General features: G+C 39.9%; 1 protein-coding gene across 7 annotated transcripts in view; it reads left to right on the forward strand.

The window, feature by feature from the left end:
* Positions 1-22199, forward strand: part of lnx1 (ligand of numb-protein X 1) — a 282074-nt gene that overhangs the window by 214113 nt on the left and 45762 nt on the right. For all 7 annotated transcript variants that reach the window (XM_069924659.1, XM_069924664.1, XM_069924660.1 and 4 more), the window contains 2 exons: positions 5716-6075; positions 22038-22166. In XM_069924659.1, the coding sequence (XP_069780760.1) occupies positions 5716-6075; positions 22038-22166 (489 nt within the window). The remainder of the gene's footprint in view (positions 1-5715; positions 6076-22037; positions 22167-22199) is intronic.

Below are 22199 nucleotides of genomic sequence, written 5' to 3' on the forward strand. Positions count from 1 at the left end.
AATAGGAAATGTAATGTTGGGAGGAGAAAGTAAAAAATCAGATGGTGCAGTGAGTTTTCGGGTCAATGATAGTGTTAAGAAAATTACAAAGGAAAATAGTGGGCAGAAAAATCAAAAGAAAAGCTTACAGAAGTCACTAGATATTAAAAGGACAAAGAGCAAAAGGGGACTTTATCTCAATGCCCACAGTATTAGAAATAAGGTTAGTGAACTTGAGGCGCAAATTGGTACCCATGCCTATGATTTGGTAGCCATCACGGAAACATGGCTAGAAGGTGACCCTAAATGGGAATTAAACTTTCAAGGGTATCAGGTGGTGCAAAGAGATAGACAAGATGGTAAGGGAGGTGGAGTTGCACTCTGAATCAAAGATGAGCTCCTGGCAATAGTGAAGGATGATATAAGATCTAAAGAGCATAATGTTGAGTCCATTTGGGTAGAGATAAAGAATAACAAAGGGAAAAATATTATTGGGTGTTATCTATCGCCCACCAAATAACAATAGTTTAGTGGCACAGGAAATAAATAGAGAGATAAGTGAGGCATGTAATAATGATACGGCAGTAGTCATGGGGGACTTTAACTTCCACAGAGATTGGGAAAATCAAGTTGGTCGTGGGAGACTGGAAGAGGACTTCATAGAATGCATCTGCGATAGCTTTCTTGAGCAGCATGTTAAGGAACCAACAAGAGAAAATGGTCTCCTGGATCTAGTGTTGTGCAATGAGATAGGTAGAGTAAATGATGTAATAGTCAGAGACCATCTGGGAAATAGCGATCATAGTATGATTGAATTTCTCATTCAGATGGAAGGGGAAATAGTTAGATCTAAAACTAATATATTATGCTTAAACAGGGTGACTACCATAGGATGAGGGAGGAATTGGGCAGAGTGGACTGGGAGCACAGGCTAATTGATGAAACAGTTGAGGAACAGTGGAAGATTTTCAAAGAAATATTTTGTAATGCTCAACAAAAATATATTCCGGTCAGGAAAAAGGGCAGTAAGGGAGGGAAAAATCAACCGTGGTTAACAAAGGAAATAAAGTAGAGTATAAAATTGAAGGCGCAGGTGTACAAAGCTGCAAAGAGCAGTGGGAAACTGGAAGATTGGGATAACTTTAAGAGACAACAAGGGGTTACAAAGCAGGTAATAAGAAATAGGAAAAAGGATTATGAAAGTAAATTGGCATAAAATATAAAAACAGAAAGCAAAAAGTTTTATGAATATATAAAACGGAAGAAGGTGGCCAGAGTTAACATAGGACCCTTGGAGATGAGAAAGGAAAACTGGTAGCAAAAAATGAGGAAATGGCCGAGGCATTGAACAAATATTTTGTGTCAGTCTTCACGGTGGAAGACATGTCCAGCATGCCCAAGTGCGGAGTTAAGGATGCGAATGTTGGGGAGGACCTTGATAAAATAGTTGTTACAAAGGAAGTAGTGATGGAGAAACTAATAGGACTAAAGCCAGACAAATCACCTGGTCCTGATGATATGCATCCAAGGGTTCTGAAGGAAATGGCAGAAGTTATAGTTGATGCATTGGTGGTCATATACCAAAATTCCTTGGATTCTGGGGAGTTCCCGGCAAATGTCATGCCACTTTTTAAGAAAGGATGTATGCAGAAGACTGGAAATTATCGGCCAATTAGCTTGACGTCTGTAGTTGGAAAAATGCTTGAAGCCGTCATTAAAGATGAAATAGTGAAACTTTTGGAATGTAAGGGTTCAATCAGGGAGATGCAGATGGTTTTAGAAAGGGAAGATCTTGTTTGACAAACTTGTTAGGATTCTTTGAGGATATAATGGGTGCAGTGGATAGAGGGGAACAGGTTGATGTTGTATATTTGGATTTCCAGAAAGCGTTTGATAAGGTGCCGCACAAGAGACTTATCAGTAAGTTACAGGAAAGTGGAGTCCGGGGAAGTCTATTGGCGTGGATCGAAAATTGGTTGTCTGACAGGAGGCAGAGAGTTGGGATAAGTGGGAGTTTTTCAGGTTGGCAGAGAGTGGTAAGTGGGGTGCCACAGGGGTCGGCGCTAGGCCCACAACTGTTCATCACTTACATTGATGACTTGGAGGAGGGGACAAAATGTGGTGTAGCCAAGTTTGCGGATGACACCAAATTGAGTGGAAGAGCAAATTGTAATGAGGATGTGGAGAGTCTGCAGAGGGCTATAGTTAAGCTGGATGAGTGGGCAAAGGTCTGGCAGATGGAGTACAATGTTAGTAAGTGTGAGGTTATCCACTTTGTCAAGAAAAATAAAAGAGCTGTCTATTATTTAAAGGGTGAAAAACTACAGCATGCTGTTGTGCAGAGGGACTTGGGAGTGCTTGTGCATGAATCGCAAAAAGTTAGGTTGCAGGTACAGCAGGTTATTAAGAAGGCAAATGGAATGTTGGCCTTCATCGCTAGAGGAATTGAATTCAGGAGTAGGGAGGTAATGTTGCAACTGTATAAGGTACCGGTGAGACCGCACCTGGAGTACTGTGTCCAGCTCTGGTCTCCATATTTGAGGAAGGATATACTGGCTTTGGAGATGGTCCAGAGGAGGTTTACTAGGTTGATCCCTGGGATAAAGGGGTTGACTTATGATGAAAGATTAAATCGTCTAGGATTGTATTCGCTCGAGTTCAGAAGAATGAGAGGAGATCTTATAGAAACATATAGGATTATGAAGGGTATGGATAGGATAGATGTAGGAAGGTTTTTTGAGCTGGCCGGGGAAACTAAAATGAGAGGTCACAGTCTCAAGATTCGGGGGAGTAGATTTAGGACAGAGATGAGGAAATATAGTTTTTCCCAGAGTGTAGTGAGTGTTTGGAATTCTCTATCCATGGAAGTGGTTGAGGCTGCTTCATTAGACATATTTAAAATTCGGTTAGATAAGTTTTTACATGATAGAGGAATTAGACGATAAGGGGAGAAGGCAGGTAGGTGGAGTTAGGTCATAAATTAGATCAGCCATGATTTTATTAAATTGTGGAGCAGGTTCGATGGGCCATTTTTGGCCTACTCCTGTTCCTACTTCCTATGTTCCTAGTGCAAATCAACAGAATCCCCAAAATGCCATGTTTATTTTTGATTTTTATTTCAAAGGATTAATGCCAACTCATTGCACTTGTCACTGGTCTGCCCATTATATTGCAGAGGTTCTCTCAGTGTTAGTTATCTGTATTTGTTTGTGTTGAAAGAAGACAATTTAGCAGGTGCTTTATGTTTTGGAAATGATCAGTGCTGCTTGCTGGAACTAATTGATACCATTTGTTCCCAGAATGTTTCTTCACCTCCCCCCACTCTACAAGTATCTCTTTGTGTGATGCAAATCAAAAATTTTGTTTATCTTTCCTGCTTTGAAAATGAAAACTAACCAGGCTTTTCCTTTACAAGAATGTAAAATATTTCCGCTGAATAAATACCAATGAGAACTTAAAAGTGTTGTTTTAGTTTAAGATGCAATCAATTTACCGAGGATCAAATCAAAGAATGAAGTTTTGTTAAATAATATTCTTTCTTTGGCTTGGCTTCACGGACGAAGATTTATGGAGGGGGTAAAAAGTCCACGTCAGCTGCAGGCTCGTTTGTCCGATGCGGGACAGGCAGATACGATTGCACCGGTTGCAAGGGAAAATTGGTTGGTTGGGGTTGGGTGTTGGGTTTTTCCTCCTTTGCCTTTTGTCAGTGAGGTGGGCTCTGCGGTCTTCTTCAAAGGAGGTTGCTGCCCGCCAAACTGTGAGGCGCCAAGATGCACGGTTTGAGGCGTTATCAGCCCACTGGCGGTGGTCAATGTGGCAGGCACCAAGAGATTTCTTTAGGCAGTCCTTGTACCTTTTCTTTGGTGCACCTCTGTCACGGTGGCCAGTGGAGAGCTCGCCATATAACACGATCTTGGGAAGGCGATGGTCCTCCATTCTGGAGACGTGACCCATCCAGCGCAGCTGGATCTTCAGCAGCGTGGACTCGATGCTGTCGACCTCTGCCATCTCGAGTACTTCGACGTTAGGGGTGTAAGCGCTCCAATGGATGTTGAGGATGGAGCGGAGACAACGCTGGTGGAAGCGTTCTAGGAGCCGTAGGTGGTGCCGGTAGAGGACCCATGATTCGGAGCCGAACAGGAGTGTGGGTATGACAACGGCTCTGTATACGCTTATCTTTGTGAGGTTTTTCAGTTGGTTGTTTTTCCAGACTCTTTTGTGTAGCTTCCAAAGGTGCTATTTGCCTTGGCGAGTCTGTTGTCTATCTCATTGTCGATCCTTGCATCTGATGAAATGGTGCAGCCGAGATAGGTAAACTGGTTGACCGTTTTGAGTTTTGTGTGCCCGATGGAGATGTGGGGGGGCTGGTAGTCATAGTGGGGAGCTGGCTGATGGAGGACCTCAGTTTTCTTCAGGCTGACTTCCAGGCCAAACATTTTGGCAGTTTCCGCAAAGCAGGACGTAAAGCGCTGAAGAGCTGGCTCTGAATGGGCAACTAAAGCGGCATCATCTGCAAAGAGTAGTTCACGGACAAGTTGTCCGAGAGAAATCATATTAGCACTTTACTAAATAGCAATATAATGATTCTGTTTGTCATCTGCTATTTTCATTTTTCTCATTGAATTTTAACCAAATATAATAAGGCATATATTTTATAACTGGTTTGATTGTAAGCAATTTTGTTGTAATAATGAAACCAAAGTCAGTTGAAAGCATAAAACTTACCCATCTTGCTAAAGTAGGTAAAGAAAAATTTTTTTGGTTAAATATCCTTTTAGCGAATGCACTTAAAATGGAAAAGCATACAATTTATTCGGGATTCTGATCTTGCCTGAACACTTTTCCCTTGCTAAACCATTAAATCTATTTATTTTATGCCATAAAAAGTTCTGCTACAGCAATAGAATTGTAATTTGTAATCTAATAAAACATATCCTGCATCAAGACCAACTCGCTCTGATCTAAGAATCCATAACATGGTAAATATATTTTGCATACATCTAAACTTGCATGAAACATGCATTTAGTGCAAATGTCCCACAGTCCTGTTGCAGCGGTGATCTCATTACAGCATGTGCGGCATCTTACCACAAATTATGCAGAGGAAAATCTTTTCTTTTGAATATATTAGTCTGACAGATTTTTATGGTTGCTGGATCTGAGGTTAGTTTTGAAGAAACAGTGCTCACTGTTGGCGTGGAAGGGACCTCCAAAAATCTCTGTGGCAAGCAATCATATTAAAAAGATTTTAATGACAGCACAGCAAAATTGCAAAAGTATCTATCTTAAATATTGGATTGTATGCTAAATAAAGATGTGAACATGTGATTTAAGATGGAAGCTTCACTAATTTAAATTTTTAAGTTTAAAGCTTTTCTACTTTAAGATCTTCAATAATCTTGTTGCAAAGCACAAATTACAGTTATGAATGCTATTTAATAACTTGTTTAGTCCTTCTACAACAAAGTGTAATTTTTTCTGATTATTTTACAGCAGGGCAACTTAAATATCTGAAAGCTGTGCAAGTTCCTTTGATGCTTTTCCAGAAGTTGTTAGATATGTACTAAATTGATAATAGCAAATTCATTGTTTCTGCTTTAAACTACCTTTGCAGAAGTTCCAAAGCTTTTGTCCATTAAATGAAAAATTATAGCAGATACCAGTAATTTTGTTGACATTACTCCCACAAAAAAAGGTCAACTTCTAAACGATTTCTGATTATTTTTTTTTGTCCAGGTAAACGGGACTGACTTAAGCAGTGTGCCTCATAACTACGCGCTGGCAGTACTGAAACAGCCTTGTCAGGACCTGTTGCTGAACGTGCTCCGAGAACAACTGTACAAATGCAGAAGAAACATTGAAAGTAACTGCTCCAGAGACGACAGCTTCCATGTTGTTCTCCACAAGACTGCTGACCAACCCCTGGGCATTAAGTTGGGGCGAAGGTCTGATGAATCTGGAATTTTTATCCACAGTTTGCTCGAAGGTGGTTTTGCTGCTCACGATGGCCAACTGCAAGTACACGACAGAGTACTCGCAATCAACGGGCACGATCTTCGTCGGGGGTCTCCAGAAATTGCTGCACATTTTATACAGGTTAGCTTTTCTCACAGCTTAGTTATAATTGTTGTGATTGGATTGGAGGAGAAAATCTATAGGAGGAGCAAATCGGAGGAGCAAATCTGTAGAGTAATAGCAGACAGCTGCAGGAAAAAAGGCTGTGATAGTAGGAGATTTTAAACTTTCCACATATTGACGAACTCTCAAGCTATAAAAGGGCTAGGTGGCTTGGAGTGTGCCAAATATGTTCAGGAAAGTTTTCTAAATCAATATATAGAGGAACCAACTATACAGTGTACAATACTGGATCTCTGATTAGGGAATGAGGCAGGATAGGTGACAGAATTATGAGTAGGGAAACATTTTGGGTCCAGTGATCATGATGACATTAGTTTCAAGTTAATTATGGAGAAGGGTAGGTCTGGGCCCTGGGTTTAGATTCTAAATTGGAGAAAGGGTAATTTTGAGGAAATGAGAAAGGATTTGGAATATGTGGATTGGGGTTAGTTGTTTTGGGTCAAGGATGTGCGAGGTAAGTGTAGGACATTCAAAGGTGAAATTTTGAGAGTAAAGAGTTTGTAAGTTCCTGTCAGAATTAAAGGTAAGTTTAGAAGGTATAGGGAACCTTAGTTTTCAAGGCATATTGGGGATCTGGTTCAGAAGAAGAGAGAAATGTATATCAGGTATAGGCAACATGGAACAAATTAAGTACTTGAGGCGAAAATCCTGATAGAAATCAGGAAGGCTAAAAGAAGACATTTGGCAGCCAATATGAAGGAAAATCCTAAGTGTTTTTATAGGTATATTAAAAGTAAAAGGATATAAAGGAACAAAATTGGTCCCCTTGAAGATCAGTGTGGTCGGCTTTGTGTGGAGCCAAAAGAGATGGGAGAGATCTTAAAAGTTTTTTTAAATCAGCTAAATGATTTTATTAAATGGGCACAGAGTTGTGGGAAGTAAGGAAAAAATGCAATGAGGTCTTAGGATGTATACCGATTAAAGTAGAGGAATCGCTTGCTGTCTTAGAGAAAGTAAGGGCGGATAAATCCCCAGGGGTTAACAAGACATTCCCTTGGGGGAGGCTAGTGTATAAATTGCAGGGGCTCTGGAAGAAATATTTAAAATGTCCTTGGCCACGGTTGTGGTGCCGGAGGACTGGAGGGTAGCTTTGTTTAAAAAAGACCCTAATGGTATCCCTGGAAATTATAGGCCGGTGAGCCTGATGTCAGTAGTAGATAAATTATTGGAAGGTGTTCTAAGAGATTGGATATACAATTATTTGGATAGCCAGAAATTGATTAGGAATAATCAACATGGCTTTGTGCGTGTTAGGTCATGTTTCACCATCTTATAGAGTTTATCATGGAGGTTACCAGGAAAGTTGACGAAACAAAAGGTGTGCATGTTGTCTACACAGACTTTAGTAAGGCCTTTGACAAGGTCACACATGGGAAGTTAGTCAGGAAAGTTCAGACGATAGGTATTCAAGGTGAAGCAGTGAACTGGATTTTACAATGGCTCGACATAAGAAGCCAGAGAGTAGTGGTGGACGATTGCTTCTCAGACTGGAGGCCTGTGACTAGTGGTGCGCGTCAAGGATCGGTGCTGGGATCATTTTGTTTGTTATCTTTATGAATGATCTGGATGATAATGTGGTAAATTGGATCAGCAAGTTTGCAGCTGACACTAAGATTGAAGGAGTTATGGCCAGCGAAGAAGGTTTTCAAAGTTTGCAGAGGGATCTGGACCAGCTGGAAAAATGGGCTGAAAAACGGCAGATGCAATTTTATGCAGTTAAACGAGAGGTGTTGCATTTTGAAAGGTCAAACCAAGAAAGGACATAAATGGTAAATAGTAGGGCAATGAGTAGTGCGGTAGAACAGAGGGACCTGGGAATACAGATACATAAGTCTCTGAAAGTGGCGTCAGAGGTGGATAGGGTTGTAAAAAGAGCTTTTGGCATATTGGTATAAATCAAAGTATTGAGTATAGGAGATGGGATGTTATGGTAAAGTTGTATAAGACATTAGTGAGGCTAAATATGGAGTATTGTGTGCAGTTTTGGTTACCTAACTATAGGAAAGATATCAATAAGATAGAAAGAGTGAAGAGAAGATTATGAGGATGTTGCCTAGATTTACTAGGATGTTACCTTCAGGAACTGAGTTACAGGAAAAGGTTAAACAGGTTAGGACTTTATTCCCTGGAGTGTAGAAGAATGAGGGGAGATTTGATGGAGGTTTTTAAAATTATGAGGGGGATAGACAGAGTAAGTGTAGATAGGCTTTTTCCAGTGAGGGTAGGTGAGATATAAACCAGAGAACATGGGTTAAGGAATGAAAGCGGGAAAATTTAGGGGGTACATTGTGGAGGAGGTGGACCTTTTCCACAAAGAGAGTGATGGAAGTGTGGAACAAGCTGCCAGCTTAATGTGGTTCATTATTAACATTTAAGAAGAATTTGAACAGGTACATGGATGGGAGAGGAATGGTGGGCTATGGACTGGCTGCAGGTCAGTGAGACTAGGCAAATAAAATTGTTCAGCACAGACTAGAAGGGCTGAAGGGGCCTGTTCTAGGGTTAATGACTGTCTGGCTATTACTGGAAAGCTAATGATATAATTCTGTCATTTCATGAGCAGGATAGCTGAGATGCGAGCTGGATAGATGGTGTTTTATTTTCGCTTTTAATGGCCTTGGCTGCCATTTACCACCTTTACAGCTGGAATTAAACCTAGAGCAAAGAAAAAACAAATTTCTGGAGGAACTCATTGGGTCAAGTGCTGAGTTGGTGCCAAGAGGGGGCATCCATGGGCATTGCCCTCCCAAACTATGTGCTGTGCCCCCCATTCAGTCATGGCCATCACTTGCTGTCACACCCACCCAACTCCCTCCTGTATCAGTAGCATCTAGGTTGATGCACACCAGCGACTCTCCACCTGCCTCCAGCTACATCACTGATGCATGTCAAGCATCAGTAATGTCTGGTGACATTGATGCAATAAAAAGAGTGCCCTTGTGTTTCATGTCAACAGGCATTAACAACCTCCCGCCTGCTGAATGAGCCCCTCTATGACTTGCTAATGCCCCCCCTTTAACGTGTGTTCTGGTGCCAACCAATATTTTTGGATGCAAATTGATGGTTGACATTTCAGGTTGAGTTCTTGGATCAGGACTGAGAATGTAAAGGGGAGATAGCCTGTATAAAGGGGGAGCATGGAGGGTGAGGCAGGAGCTGGCAAACAATAGATGCATCCAGATGAGAAGTGCTTGAGGGGCAGATGAAATCAAGTTCAGGAGGTTGAGATAGTGATCAAGGTTGGGAGGTGATATAGAGACAAAGGGCTACAAGCCATTTAATCTAATAAGGTGATGAGAGGAGTCAGATAATGGAAGGATGATGGGAAACAAAATTGGAGGGACATGGAGCAGCAGGGTCCTGTGTGCAGGTCCCCAATGCTATATGGGGCCCTTCCTGCTATCCCTGTGCACTGATCCTGCCACTTTCCACCCTCCCCAACTCGTATCCCATTGCCAACCCGAACACAATCCCAATCATGTTACCATGAAACCTCTCTTTCCCATTACACTCTTCTGTCACCATGTCTGGCCCCAGCTCTAAGCTCTGCAGTATCTTCAACTTCAGCATGCTAAAGAGTGGTGTTAGGATGTGAAGGGAGGTGAGGGCCTTGTTACAAAAGAGATAGTGATGTGCAAACTAATGGAACTGAAGGCAGACAAATCCCCTAGTCCTGGTGGGATGCATCCCAGGGTATTAAAGGAAATGGTGGGAGTTATAGTCAATGCTTTGGTAGTCATTTACCAAAATTCTCTGGATTCTGGGTAGGTCTCGGCAGATTGGAAGACAGCAAATGTCATGCCACTTTAAAAAAAAGAATGTTGACAGGAGACAGGTAACTATTGGCCAATTAACATAACATCTGTAGTCGGGAAAATGCTTGAAGCTGTCATTAAGAATGAAATAGCAAGACATTTAGAATGAAGGGGTTCCATCAGATAGACACAGCATGGATTCAGAAAGGACAGGTCTAGTTTTACAAACCTGCTGGAGTTCTTTGAGGATATAATGGGTTTGGTAGATAGAGGGGAACAGGTTGATGTTGTATATTTCAATTTCCAGAAGGCATTTGATAAGGTGCCACACAAGAGACTCATCAATAAGATACAGATGAATGGTATCGGGGGAAGTGTATTGGCATGGATTGAAGATTGGTTAACTGACAGAAGGCAGAGAGTTGGGATAAATGAATGTTTTTCTGACTGGCAGACAGTGATAAGTGGGGGGCCTCAGGGGTGGGTGCTGGGTCCGCAGCTGGTCATCATCTACATTGATGATTTGGAAGAGGGGACAGAGGGTAATGGAGCCAAGTTTGCGGATGATACTAAATTGAGCGGAAAAGCAAATTGTACAGAGGACGTGGAGAGGCTGCAGAAGGATATAGTTAAGTTAGGTGAGTGGGAAAAGGTCTGGCAGATAGAGTACAATATAAGTAAATGCGAGGTCATCCACTTTGGTAGGAAAAATAGAAGAGCAGATTATTATTTAAATGGTGAAAAACTATAGCATGCTGTAGTGCAGAAGGACTTGGAAGTACTTGTACATGAATCACAAAAAGTTAGGTCGCAGGTACAACAGGTTATTAAGAAGGCAAAAGAAATGTTGGCCTTCATCGCTAGAAGAATTGAACTCGAGAGCAGGGAGGTCATGCAAGGGACTGGTGTGCAGTTCTGCTCTCTGTACTTGAGGAAGGATATACTGGCCTTGGAGGCAGTTCAGAGGAGGCTCACCAGGTTGATCCCAGAGATGAGGGGTTTGACCCACAAGGAGAGACTAAATCACCTGGGATTATACTCACACAAATTCAGAAGAATGAGAGGAGACCTTGTAGAAACATATAAAATTTTGAAAGGGATAGATAAGGTTGAGGCAGGAAATTGTTTTCACTGGTAGGTGAGGCCAGAACTAGGGGACACAGCCTCAAGATTCATGGCAGTAGATTTAAGAGGGAGATGAGGAAAAACTGTTTTTTCCAAAGAGTAGTGAATTTATGGAATTCTCTGCCCAGGAAATCTCTGAAGCTACTTTATTAAACATATTTAAGGTTCAATTAGATAGATTTTCACATGTAAAAAGGAATTAAAGGATATGGGGAAAAGGCAGATAGGTGGAGTTGAGTCAAAGATCAGATCAGCCATGAACTTATTGAATGGTGGAGCAGGCTTGATGGGCTGAATGGCCTACTCCTGCTCCTATTTCTTATGTTCTTATATTTTTCACTCTTTCCCCTTTCTTCCTGGAGGCCTGGTCTTTGTATGAATTCATCTATACCGCAAATTGAGTTTCAAGCCCTTCATGATTGAAAACAGCTCTTTCTCTGTCACCATGCCCCTTACTTTGGCAAGGAATCCTAATTCGTTCACTGATGTCTTTGACCTGTCTTCAATGTTCCTCTTCCCCTTCTGGTTTTTTTTTTACTCTCTCTCAACCTTTTTATTTGTGGTTGCTGATGTGATGGCAGCTGCTTTGACCATGTCACACCTCCTCAGCCACTCCAACCTTACTCCCTCAAATTCACAGCTCTCCATTTAATCTGCACCAGTCCCAAACTGGTCATTAAACCTTCAGACAACCTCTCTCCATTTGAATCTCTCCATATCAATCTCAAGAGACAAATTATCCACTGATACATAATATAAATCCACTGAGTTGCAAAGCTACCTCAATCACACTTCCTCCCACCCTGTTTCTTGCCAAGCAAATCTGCCACTGTCTGTGAGGAGTTTGTATGTTCTTTATATAACTGTGTGGGTTTCTTCTGTGTGCTCTGATTTCCTTCCACATTCCTAAGACATACAGGATTAGTAGGTTAATTACCGTATATTTTGGCATACAAGTTGACTGGCTTAATTGACCCCCCCATTTTCAGTCTCATTTTAAGGGTTTTATGAAGAAATCTCTTGGTGCCTGCCACATTGACCACCGCCAGTGAGCTGATATCGCCTCAAACTGTGCATCTTGGTGCCTCACAGTTCGGCGGGCAGCAACCTCCTTTGAAGAAGACCGCAGAGCCCACCTCACTGACAAAAGACAAAGGAGGAAAAACCCAACACCCAACCCCAACCAACCAATTTTCCCTTGCAACCGTGTCTGCCTGTCCCGCATCGGACTTGTCAGCCACAAACGAGCCTGCAGCTGACGTGGACTTTTATCCCCTCCATAAATCTTCATCCGCGAAGCCAAGCCAAAGATATATATATATATAACCCCCATTTTCTGGCTACCTGAGGTGCTCTGTTCACCGGCATATAAGTCGACCTCCAAAGCTCGCGATGCTTGAGATGGGCCGTTGACCGGCATATATGTTGACCCCTCCCCCCCATAGATCGCACGCATTGATCTGCTTGGCTTTGGCTGGTGGTGATTGCTATCAAGGAGGAAATTCATGATGAAAATATGAAGTGAGTTTTGAGCTGAAAATGATAGAAATGGCCAAGACAGCCAACAACTGTGTTACTGATGTGCATGAGAAGTTGGTAAGAGATTGGAGGAAGAAATAAGAGACTTTAAGAAAAATACCAAAAAGGCCATGTTCATTGAGAAAAGGAATCACTCGTTGGCCAGAGTTGGAAAATCACGTTGTAGAATGGGTACCCGAAATAAAATAACATTTCCACTGCAGGGGGCCAAGTCACACCCAGACCTCAATGATGATTTGAAGGCCACAGTCAGCTGGTGCAATAATTTCATGAACAGGATAAATCTGGTATTATACAAAAAAACAAAAATTGCATAGAAACTACCAAAAGATCTTGATCATAAAGTTGTAAGTTTTCACCAGTTTAGTATATGGAATTGGCAGAAACACCAGTTTGCATTGGCAAATATTGGAAACATGGACGAGACTTCCATAAATTTTGACATGATTGGCAATAGAACTGAGGAATGTGAAGGTGTTAAAATTGTGCAAACCAGAAGTACAGGCCGTGAAAGGACCAGGTGTGATCATGCACAAAATTAAACCTAAAATAAAATTCCCTCCAGGTATTTTTGTACATTTTCATTAAAAAGGATGGATAGATGAAAATGGTGTAAAACTATGAATAGACAAAGTGTGGAACAGGCAGCCAGGGGGTTTAAGCAAAGAATGGAGTTTTCTGGTCTGGGATATGTTTCATAACCACTAAACTGAGAACAGTAAATGTAGATTAGCACTAAATAATACTTGGTGGTTATCCCGAGTGATTTGACATCTATATTGCAACCTCTCGATGTCTGCTTGAACAAGCCATTCAAAGACCATGTGCGCGACAAATTGAATACATGGATGTCGAATGTAAAAAAGTCTTTTACAAAAGGCGGGGCAATGCGTGCTGCATTGCTTGATGTGTTGTGTAGCTTCGTGCTCAAGGCACAGGACAAAGTTAAAGTAGAGACTGTGACAAAATCATTTAAAAGGTGTGGTATTTCTTGTGCAATTGATGGCATGGAAGGTGATTTATTGTGGAATACTGACAATGAAGCTGAAACTGTCTCATAAGATACAGACTTAGACCCATATGATGACCATATAAACAGTGAGATTATATAGTCATATGGGTATATTTGGGTGGTGTGGGCTTGTGGGCTGGAAGGGCCTGTTAACATGCTGTATCTCTAAGTTAAAATAAAAAGAAACCACACCTTGTCAATTTCTCTCACTCTACTAGATCTGTTCACGAGTTGAGACTTTCCATTCTAGAATGTCTGAAATGTGTTCCTTTTCAAGAAATGTGGATTCCCCTTGATTGTGGATGCAGGAGCCCTCAACCACCTTTCCTTCATTCCCTGCTCTTCTTACCTCACCTGGCCTCTCCTCAGAGAGAACAGATGCACAGTTCCCTTTATCCTTACCTTTTACCCTACCAGAATCTGCACGCAGCACATTATTCTTCAATAATTTCTCCTCCTGCAATGTGATCCCACCATTGGTCACAACACTCGGTGCTTTCCACAGGGACCATTTCCTTTGTCACTCCCTCAATCGTTCATCCTTCCCACGCATTCTCCTTGTCCCCAGACACTCTTCCCTGCCTTCTCCCTTTCCGCCATCCAGCGGCCTAAACAACTTTTCCAGGTGAGACGGATTTACATGTACCTCCCCCCAATTTTCTTACTGCATTAGGGTGGCAAGTTTAGTATAGTAGTATAGCAGAAGACCCAACTGCACTGGGTGGGTCACGTCTCCAGAATAGAGGTCCATCGCCTTCCCAAGATCGTGTTCTATGGCGAGCTCTCCACTGGCCACCGAGACAGAGGTGCACCAAAGAGGTACAAGGACTGCCTAAAGAAATCTCTTGGTGCCTGCCAGATTGACCACCGCCAGTGGGCTGATATCGCCTCCAACCGTGCATCTTGGCGCCTCACAGTTGGGCGGGCAGCAACCTCCTTTGAAGAAGACCGCAGGACCCACCTCACTGACAAAAGACAAAGGAGGAAAAACCCAACCAACCAATTTTCCCTTGCAACCACTGCAACCGTGCCTGCCTGTCCCGCATCGGACTTGTCAGTCACCAACGAGCCTGCAGCAGACGTGGACATTACCCCTCCATAAATCTTCGTCCGCGAAGACAAGCCAAAGGACCAGCAGTTGTCATCATTAGTAGCTGAGCATTTCAAACCACCTTTTAAAGGACTATATTGCTGTCTAGAGAGATCTTGGGATACAAGGCCATAGCTCCATAAAAGTGACAACACAAGTGAATAGGTTGGTAAATAAGATCTACAATATGCTTGGCTTCATTGGAAGGCAGAGGGGCAACTAAATAAAGGTTTATAAAATTATGAAGGGCATAGATAGGGTAGGTGCAGACTTTTTACCTCTGGTGGAAACATGAAATACTAAATAACATTGGTTTAATGCAACAGGGGGAATAATTTAAGGGAGATGTGCAAGAAAAGTTTGTTTATTTCACAGAGTGGTAGGTACCTCAAAGCGCTATGAGGGGAGGTGGTAGAAAGAAATGTGATAGCAATGCTTAAGAGTACTTTAGACAAACCCATGAATGAGCAGGCAGGTGTGTTTAGTAAGATGGCACTCATGGTTGGGACAGTTGTGTTGGTTGAAGGGTCTCTTCCTGAGCTGTACTTTTTAAAAAATTCATGATATTTCAAGGATCTTTACAATAAAAGAGGGAAAGGTTGAGTAATTACAAACCTAATGTGTACAGTTTTGGTCACCTAACTACAGGAAAGATGCCAATAAGATTGAAAAAGTGCAGAGAAGATTTGCAAGGATGGTGTCAGGATTTGAGGAAACAAGTTACAGGGAAAGGTCAAATGGGTTAAGGCTTTATTCCCTGGAGCAGAATGGAATGAGGAGAAATTTGAAAGAAGTATACAAAATTATGAGGGACATAGATAAATTAAATGTAAGCAGGCTTTTTCCCAAGACAAGAACTGGAGAACATGGTTTAACAGTCAAAGTGAAATGTTCAGGAGAAACATTGGGGAGAATTTCTTCATGCAGAGAGTTGTGATGAATGTGGGCTCCACTTTAACATTTAAGAAATATTTGGCGAGGTACATGGGTCAGAGGGCTATGGTCTGGGTGCAGGTCAATGGGACCAGACAGAGTAATAGTTTGGCACAGATTAGATGGGCCAATGAGTCTGTTTCTGTGTAGTCATGTTCTATTTCTGTGGTGAGCAAATTATTAAAAAGAAGTCTAAATGCTGGTATAAAAAAATCAATTGAAAGGCATAGTTTAACTAAACTAACCTGCATTGATTGAGGGATGTTTATGACTTATTAACTTCAATATGAGGATTGATAAAGTGGTGCATTTGATATAATCTACAAATATTAGAGCAAGGTACCCCAAGTGGTAGTCTGATTTGAAAAACCAATGGGGCACAAGGACTAGTGACAACTTGGATCAAAATTTAGCTCTCAAGCTGGAGTAAAATAATAATGGCCAAGGTGACCTTTATTTCACAGAGTGGTTGAAGGAGGGATTCTGCAGGAATTGGTGGGGTCATTTGTTTTTCATGGTTTCTAAAGCTAAAAAAAATTGATGAGCCAGTCAATGCAGGAAGATGCCTGCGATCTCATGGTTTATATTTCAGAATACCGAGGAAAGCTTGGATTTCCTCAGGATTCTTTTACCTCCCCTAAAATTCTTGCATACATGCCCACATCATTTAAAAAAAAAATTCTGGCAAAGATGTTCAGTGCAAGAGAGTGAAAAACATGACTGTTCAGAAAAATTAAGGAACAAAAATAAGGCAGGAAATTGTAGGGAAATTAGGTGTATTTCTTTATTTCCAAATTTTTTTAAATTGAGTTTAACATATAAACTTGCATACAAAATTTTGAAAAAAAAACATAAACTCTCATCTAATGAATATACAATTATATTTAAAAAAACAAATTGATAGAATTGTATTGGATCCACATAAGAAATAAATAATTAATTAATCTTTAATAACCATGTTAAACCCATAATTGCCAAGTTAAACTAAATTTTAAAACTTGATTTAAAAAAGAAAAGAAAAAAAACACAAAGAAAACTTAAAAAATAAATCTAATCTACCCCCAATCAAGAAAATTGTGGATCTGATGGTGACCTCTTGACATCAGACAGAGAATCTCCAGAATAAAACATCTCTTTGTTTTTCTATAGAAGCTCTTTTATTAATGAAATCATGACGTAGCTCTTTCTAGGGCACAAGAACATTTCATAGTAGATTTTCAAACAAATTCTACAAGAATTTTTTCTAAATGGCAAGTCATCTAGCTAACTATCAATTTGATTTGCCCTGTTTATATTGAAAAGATGGACTACATTAGCTTTATCCCAATTTCCTAAATGTCTTAAATCTTCCGAAGTATCTTATTAATGCTCTCTCCAAAAGGGAGATGCTGCTATAATTCTCACTGAAATTTGTATCCCTCACAACCTTCCATTTCCTCTTATTCTCCTTAGTTAAGGGCATTACTCTCTACCTGCATTGTATCTTTTCTATTTTGTCTGAACTTTCTAGATCTTAAGTATCCTGAATTACTTTGTATCTGTGCCATAATTCTGGAATGACTACTAAGTTGAACAATTATCTCTGCAATGATAACTGATGTGTTTTTGAGGTAGCTGTTGAGGTCATTTAGTTTGCAGTAGACAACAGTGGGTGGTCTAATTTCAGAATCAGGTAGAAAGGTTGGAGGAAGGAAGAGCAGAGGGGCTGGTTAAAGGGGAGGGAGTGGTAGTAGTTCAAAACAAAATTACTAAATTACCTAGCTCACAATATGAAATAGAAAACAATCAAACTACTCTATAAACGTGACACTCTTCTAACCAAAATAAGTGACAAAGGGTACCATTGAAGTAAAAGCAGATGTGATCATTCATTCACTGGTTGGCAGACAATTCAATTGCCCATCTCCTGAATGTTAGCCTCCTTGCCTACTCTCTTGTTTTCCCGGCCTATGCATTAATTTGCTTCCCTCTGAGATGCAGCAATTATCCGTATCTTCAGGTATCTAAGATATATTTCAATAGGAAACTAAGACAGGCCAAATAGAATTTCAGCTGCAGTAACTATAAATTAGACATTTCCGATGACCTCATAGTTATTATTTGGCAGAAACAAAAGTTTCTCCTCACTCAGATCCCTTGAAATCAGAACAAAGCAAATCGTGCTCCAAGCCCATGTTACAGGATACAGTCATAATAGTGGAAAATACCCAGTGAGTCACATAAAAATAAAGGTCTACTAGTATGATGCCTCCTACTGATGATTGATAATGTTGAAATTGTTTACTTATGATTTGTGGGATAAATATTTATGGAGGATTGTACTTCAAATTGGATTTAATTTAAAATCTTTTCAATGATCGTGTTCAGTGTAGTAATGAGATTTTAAATCACAATTCACAAAGTAAATCATTGGTACTGTTGCTTTTAGCTGTTAACAGTTCATGGGAACTTTTTTTAATATAAACTAATGGTCAATCATGTGAAATGGAAGTCCTTTAGAGTTTTGATAGTGAACAGATTCAAAGGAGTTATTTAATTTTGCCACACCAATATGTCTGCCCATGGCCTTGTGTACTGTAAAAACAACGGCACCTGCAAATTGGAGGAATAACACCTTGTATTCCTTCTCGACACTCTTTATACAGACAGCATTAACATCGACTTCTACAATTTCCACTTTATAAGTCAAATTAGATACTAATTGATATGTATGAAATGTAACAACTAGAATTGTTCATAAACTCATAGAAATCTGCAGCACTGAACTGGGCCCTGGTGACTCTCCTTGTCCATGCCATCCATGATTCCGATTATGTTAATCCTATTTGCTTGCGTTAGGCAGTTATCCATTCATGTCCAATGATTTGTTCAAAGGTTATGGGGAGAAGACTGGGCAGTAAGTGGGAAAATGGATCAGACTCAAAGGACTCAATAGCCTATTTCTGCTCCTAAACATTTTAAATTTTATAAAATATCAGTTTTGAAAATATTTACTATCCTATGTGTGGAAAAATCTTGCTCCTTAGGTCTTTATCTAGCTATGAACTTATGGACACGATCTCACTTTTTCTCTTTTTTTTTTGCCCTAGTTATTTATTTTTTAAAAATCTTTTATTACAGAATTGTAATTTATAGTAATATTGCACCTTGTTGTGCAAAGTGCTGCTGCCGCAAGACAAAAAAAAGATTCATGGCATATGTTCATGACAATAAATCATTCTCTTTTTAATTTCTCTCCTCTCACTTTAGTGTCTAGTTTTAGATCATCCTGACTATCAAACCTATCTATGGCCCTTATAATTGGTGACTCTACAAGGTCACCCCTCAACCTCCAACATTCTAACATAAACTAGTTTATTCAATCTTTTGTTTTGACTGTACCCTCCATTCGTTATAATATCCTGGTGAATCTCTTCGACACTCTCTATGGCTACCACATTCTTTCTATATTGCAATGACTAAAATAGAACACAATACTTGAAGACTGGTCTGACTGGTGTTTTATACAACTGCATCATGATATCCCAACTCTTTTGCTTGATAAGCAAAATAGAATTGCTGAAGGAACTCAGCAAATCAGACAGCATTCATGGGTAGAAATGGTCGGTCAACGTTTCAGACCTGCTGAATTCCTCTAGCAATTGTTTGACTGCTCAAGATTTTAGTATCTGAGGTTTTGTGTTTCTTCCTTTGTAATTGATGCCTTGGCGTATGAATGTAAGCATAAGAAATCCCATTTTCAATATTCTATCCTCCTGTGTCATCATTTTCAGGGAGCTATGGATTTGGACCCCGTGACATGTATTCTATGTGTCCCGAAGCATAATTTGTGCTGATGAGTAAGGTTCAAAATAGATACCAGTATTTCAGAAATGATTCGAGGAATGTTTTATAGAGACACACGGCATAGAAACAAGCCTCTGGCCATTATTTCCTTTCTTTCCAAGTAATTAGCAATCCTATCCTTGAGAATTTCTTCCAATAATCTCCCTACTATTAACGAGAGGCTCACAGGAATATATTCACTAGACTTTTCCATGATGCTTTCTTTAAAAAACGAGACTGCACTTGCAACCTATTTTGTCACCACTGGTCTCAGCCATAGCCTCAGAAATCACTTTCCTTGCCTCTCACCATAAACGAGAGTAAATTTCATCGTGTCCTGGGAATTTAACCACCTTTAAACTTAACAAGGCATTGGGTACCTTTTCTTTATTCATGGAGACGTGCATTAGAATTTTACTTTTTCCTTTCTTATGTTCTCCAAATTCATTTTCATCAGTATTCACAAAGAAAAGTATTGATATAAGATGTAAATTTTATGTTTTTATCTCTGTGTATAGAGTTTTCCTGTTTTTTTTACATAATGAGCTTCACTCTTTCTCAGGTTATTCTTTTTCCTTAACATACTTCTAAAAAGCTTTTGGATTTACTATCATCCTGACTGCCAGTGATATTTCATAAGCCTCTTTGTCTTCCTAATTTCCTGCTTATTTCCAGTTTTTGTACTACTGATTGTTATCTGTGCATTTACCATATAACCATATAACCGTTTACAGCACAGAAACAGGCCATGTCGGCCTTTCAAGTCAGTACCGGTTCACTTGAACAACTCCACTAGCTCCTCCGCAAACTCCTGAGGAAGTAGAGGCTTTCTTCATGATGCCATTGGTGCGTTGGTTCCAGGAAAGATCCTCCGAGACAGTAGGGGAGTCTAAAGCTAGAAGGCATAGATTTTATGGAGGTCTGAGGGGCAACTTTTTCTTATGAAGTGCAGTGGGTATATGGAAAAAGATGCCACAGCAAGTATAAATGTTGGCACAAATATTTAAAAAATATTAAATATATATTAATATATTAAATATTTAAAATATTTAGACAAGTTGATAGATATTAAATTTTAGAGGGATGTGGGACAATCACAGACAAATAGGATTATTTGGGTAGGCCACTTGATCTGCATGGATGTAATGGGCCAAACAGTCTGTTTCCCTAATGTATACCTCTATGACTCTACAGATACATTTAGTAGTCATTGCATTTTGAAGTTATTCCTAATACTATAATTTCATTGACAAAATCTGAAATTATTTAACAGAACTAAAATTGATACATTTATATCAATATAATAGTTAGAATGTCAATACCAATGTATCTGTAGAGTCATAGAGGTATACATTAGGGAAACAGACTTTTTGGCCCATTACATCCATGCAGATCAAGTGGCCTACCCAAGTAATCCTATTTTTCTGTGATTGTCCCACATCCCTCTAAAATTTAATATCTATCAACTTGTCTAAATATTTTAAATATTTAATATATTAATATATATTTAATATTTTTAAATATTTGTGCCAACATTTATACTTGCTGTGGCATCTTTTTCCATATACCCACTGTACTTCATAAGAAAAAGTTGCCCCTCAGACCTCCTTTAAATCTCTGCCTTCTAGCTTTAGACTCCCCTACTGTCTCGGAGGATCTTTCCTGGAACCAACACACCAATGGCATCATGAAGAAAGCCTCTACTTCCTCAGGAGTTTGCAGAGGAGCTAGTGGAGTTGTTCAAGTGAACCGGTACGGACTTGAAGGGCCGACATGGCCTGTTTCCATGCTGAAAACGGTTATATGGTTATGGTTATCCTCGGAAAAAGACTGTCAATATGCCCTGGTGATTATATATACCTCCTAAAGTCATTCCTTGGCTCCAATGCTCCATCAAAAAATGAACTATCCTTTTGACTTTCCAGTTATATCACAAGCCCTTCAGTTTTACTAACATCCTTGTAAATCATTATCTTTCCAGATAATGGTATCTTTCCAAAAGCTGGTGACTAAAAACACACACAATGCTCCAAGTGTGGTCTCACCAATGTCTTATATAATTGTAACATGATGTCCCAAATCTTGTTCTCAATGCCATGACCACTGAAGGAAAGCATGCCAAACCTTCTCACCCTGTCTACCTCAGCTGCCTCTTTGAGAGAATTATTTACTTGTATTCCTTGGTCTCTCTGTTCTTCAACCATCTTTAGGACTCAGCAGTTATTGTCCAAGTCCTGGCCTGGTTTAACTTTGCAAAATGCAACACCTTACACTTGTCCAAGTTAAATTTCATCTGGCATTCCTTTGTCATTTTCCCAAGTGATCTAAATACTTTTGTAATCTTAAATAATCTTCATACCATCAATTTTGGTGTTATCTTCAAGCTATGTTAACTGTTCCAACTACAACTACATTCTCAGCCTAAATTGGTAACACCTAGATGAATAGTAAGAATGGTTATAGAATCACATCATTACATTAAAATATTTAAATATAATGTGGAAATATTGAAATGTTTTAGTTTTAATATGAATCCAGGAATCTTCTATTGCAGTGGTCTTGGCTATTTATTTTCAAAATTCTGGTATGGATTCAAAGTAGATATTTCATTGATTGTTTGCCTTGTGTTGTTTATCATCAGATTAGCGAAAATAGAGTGCATTTTATTGTATCAAGAAAGACAAGGGAACAAACCCCTGATATCTTGCAAGAAAGCTACCGGAACAGCAGCAACCCAGTTCATCCTGATGAGAGAAAACTGGGCAACAAGGTATGAATAGGGGTGGATTAAAAGAAAGACCTT

This window comes from Narcine bancroftii, chromosome 3, assembly GCF_036971445.1.
Source record: "Narcine bancroftii isolate sNarBan1 chromosome 3, sNarBan1.hap1, whole genome shotgun sequence".
NCBI lineage: Eukaryota > Metazoa > Chordata > Chondrichthyes > Torpediniformes > Narcinidae > Narcine > Narcine bancroftii.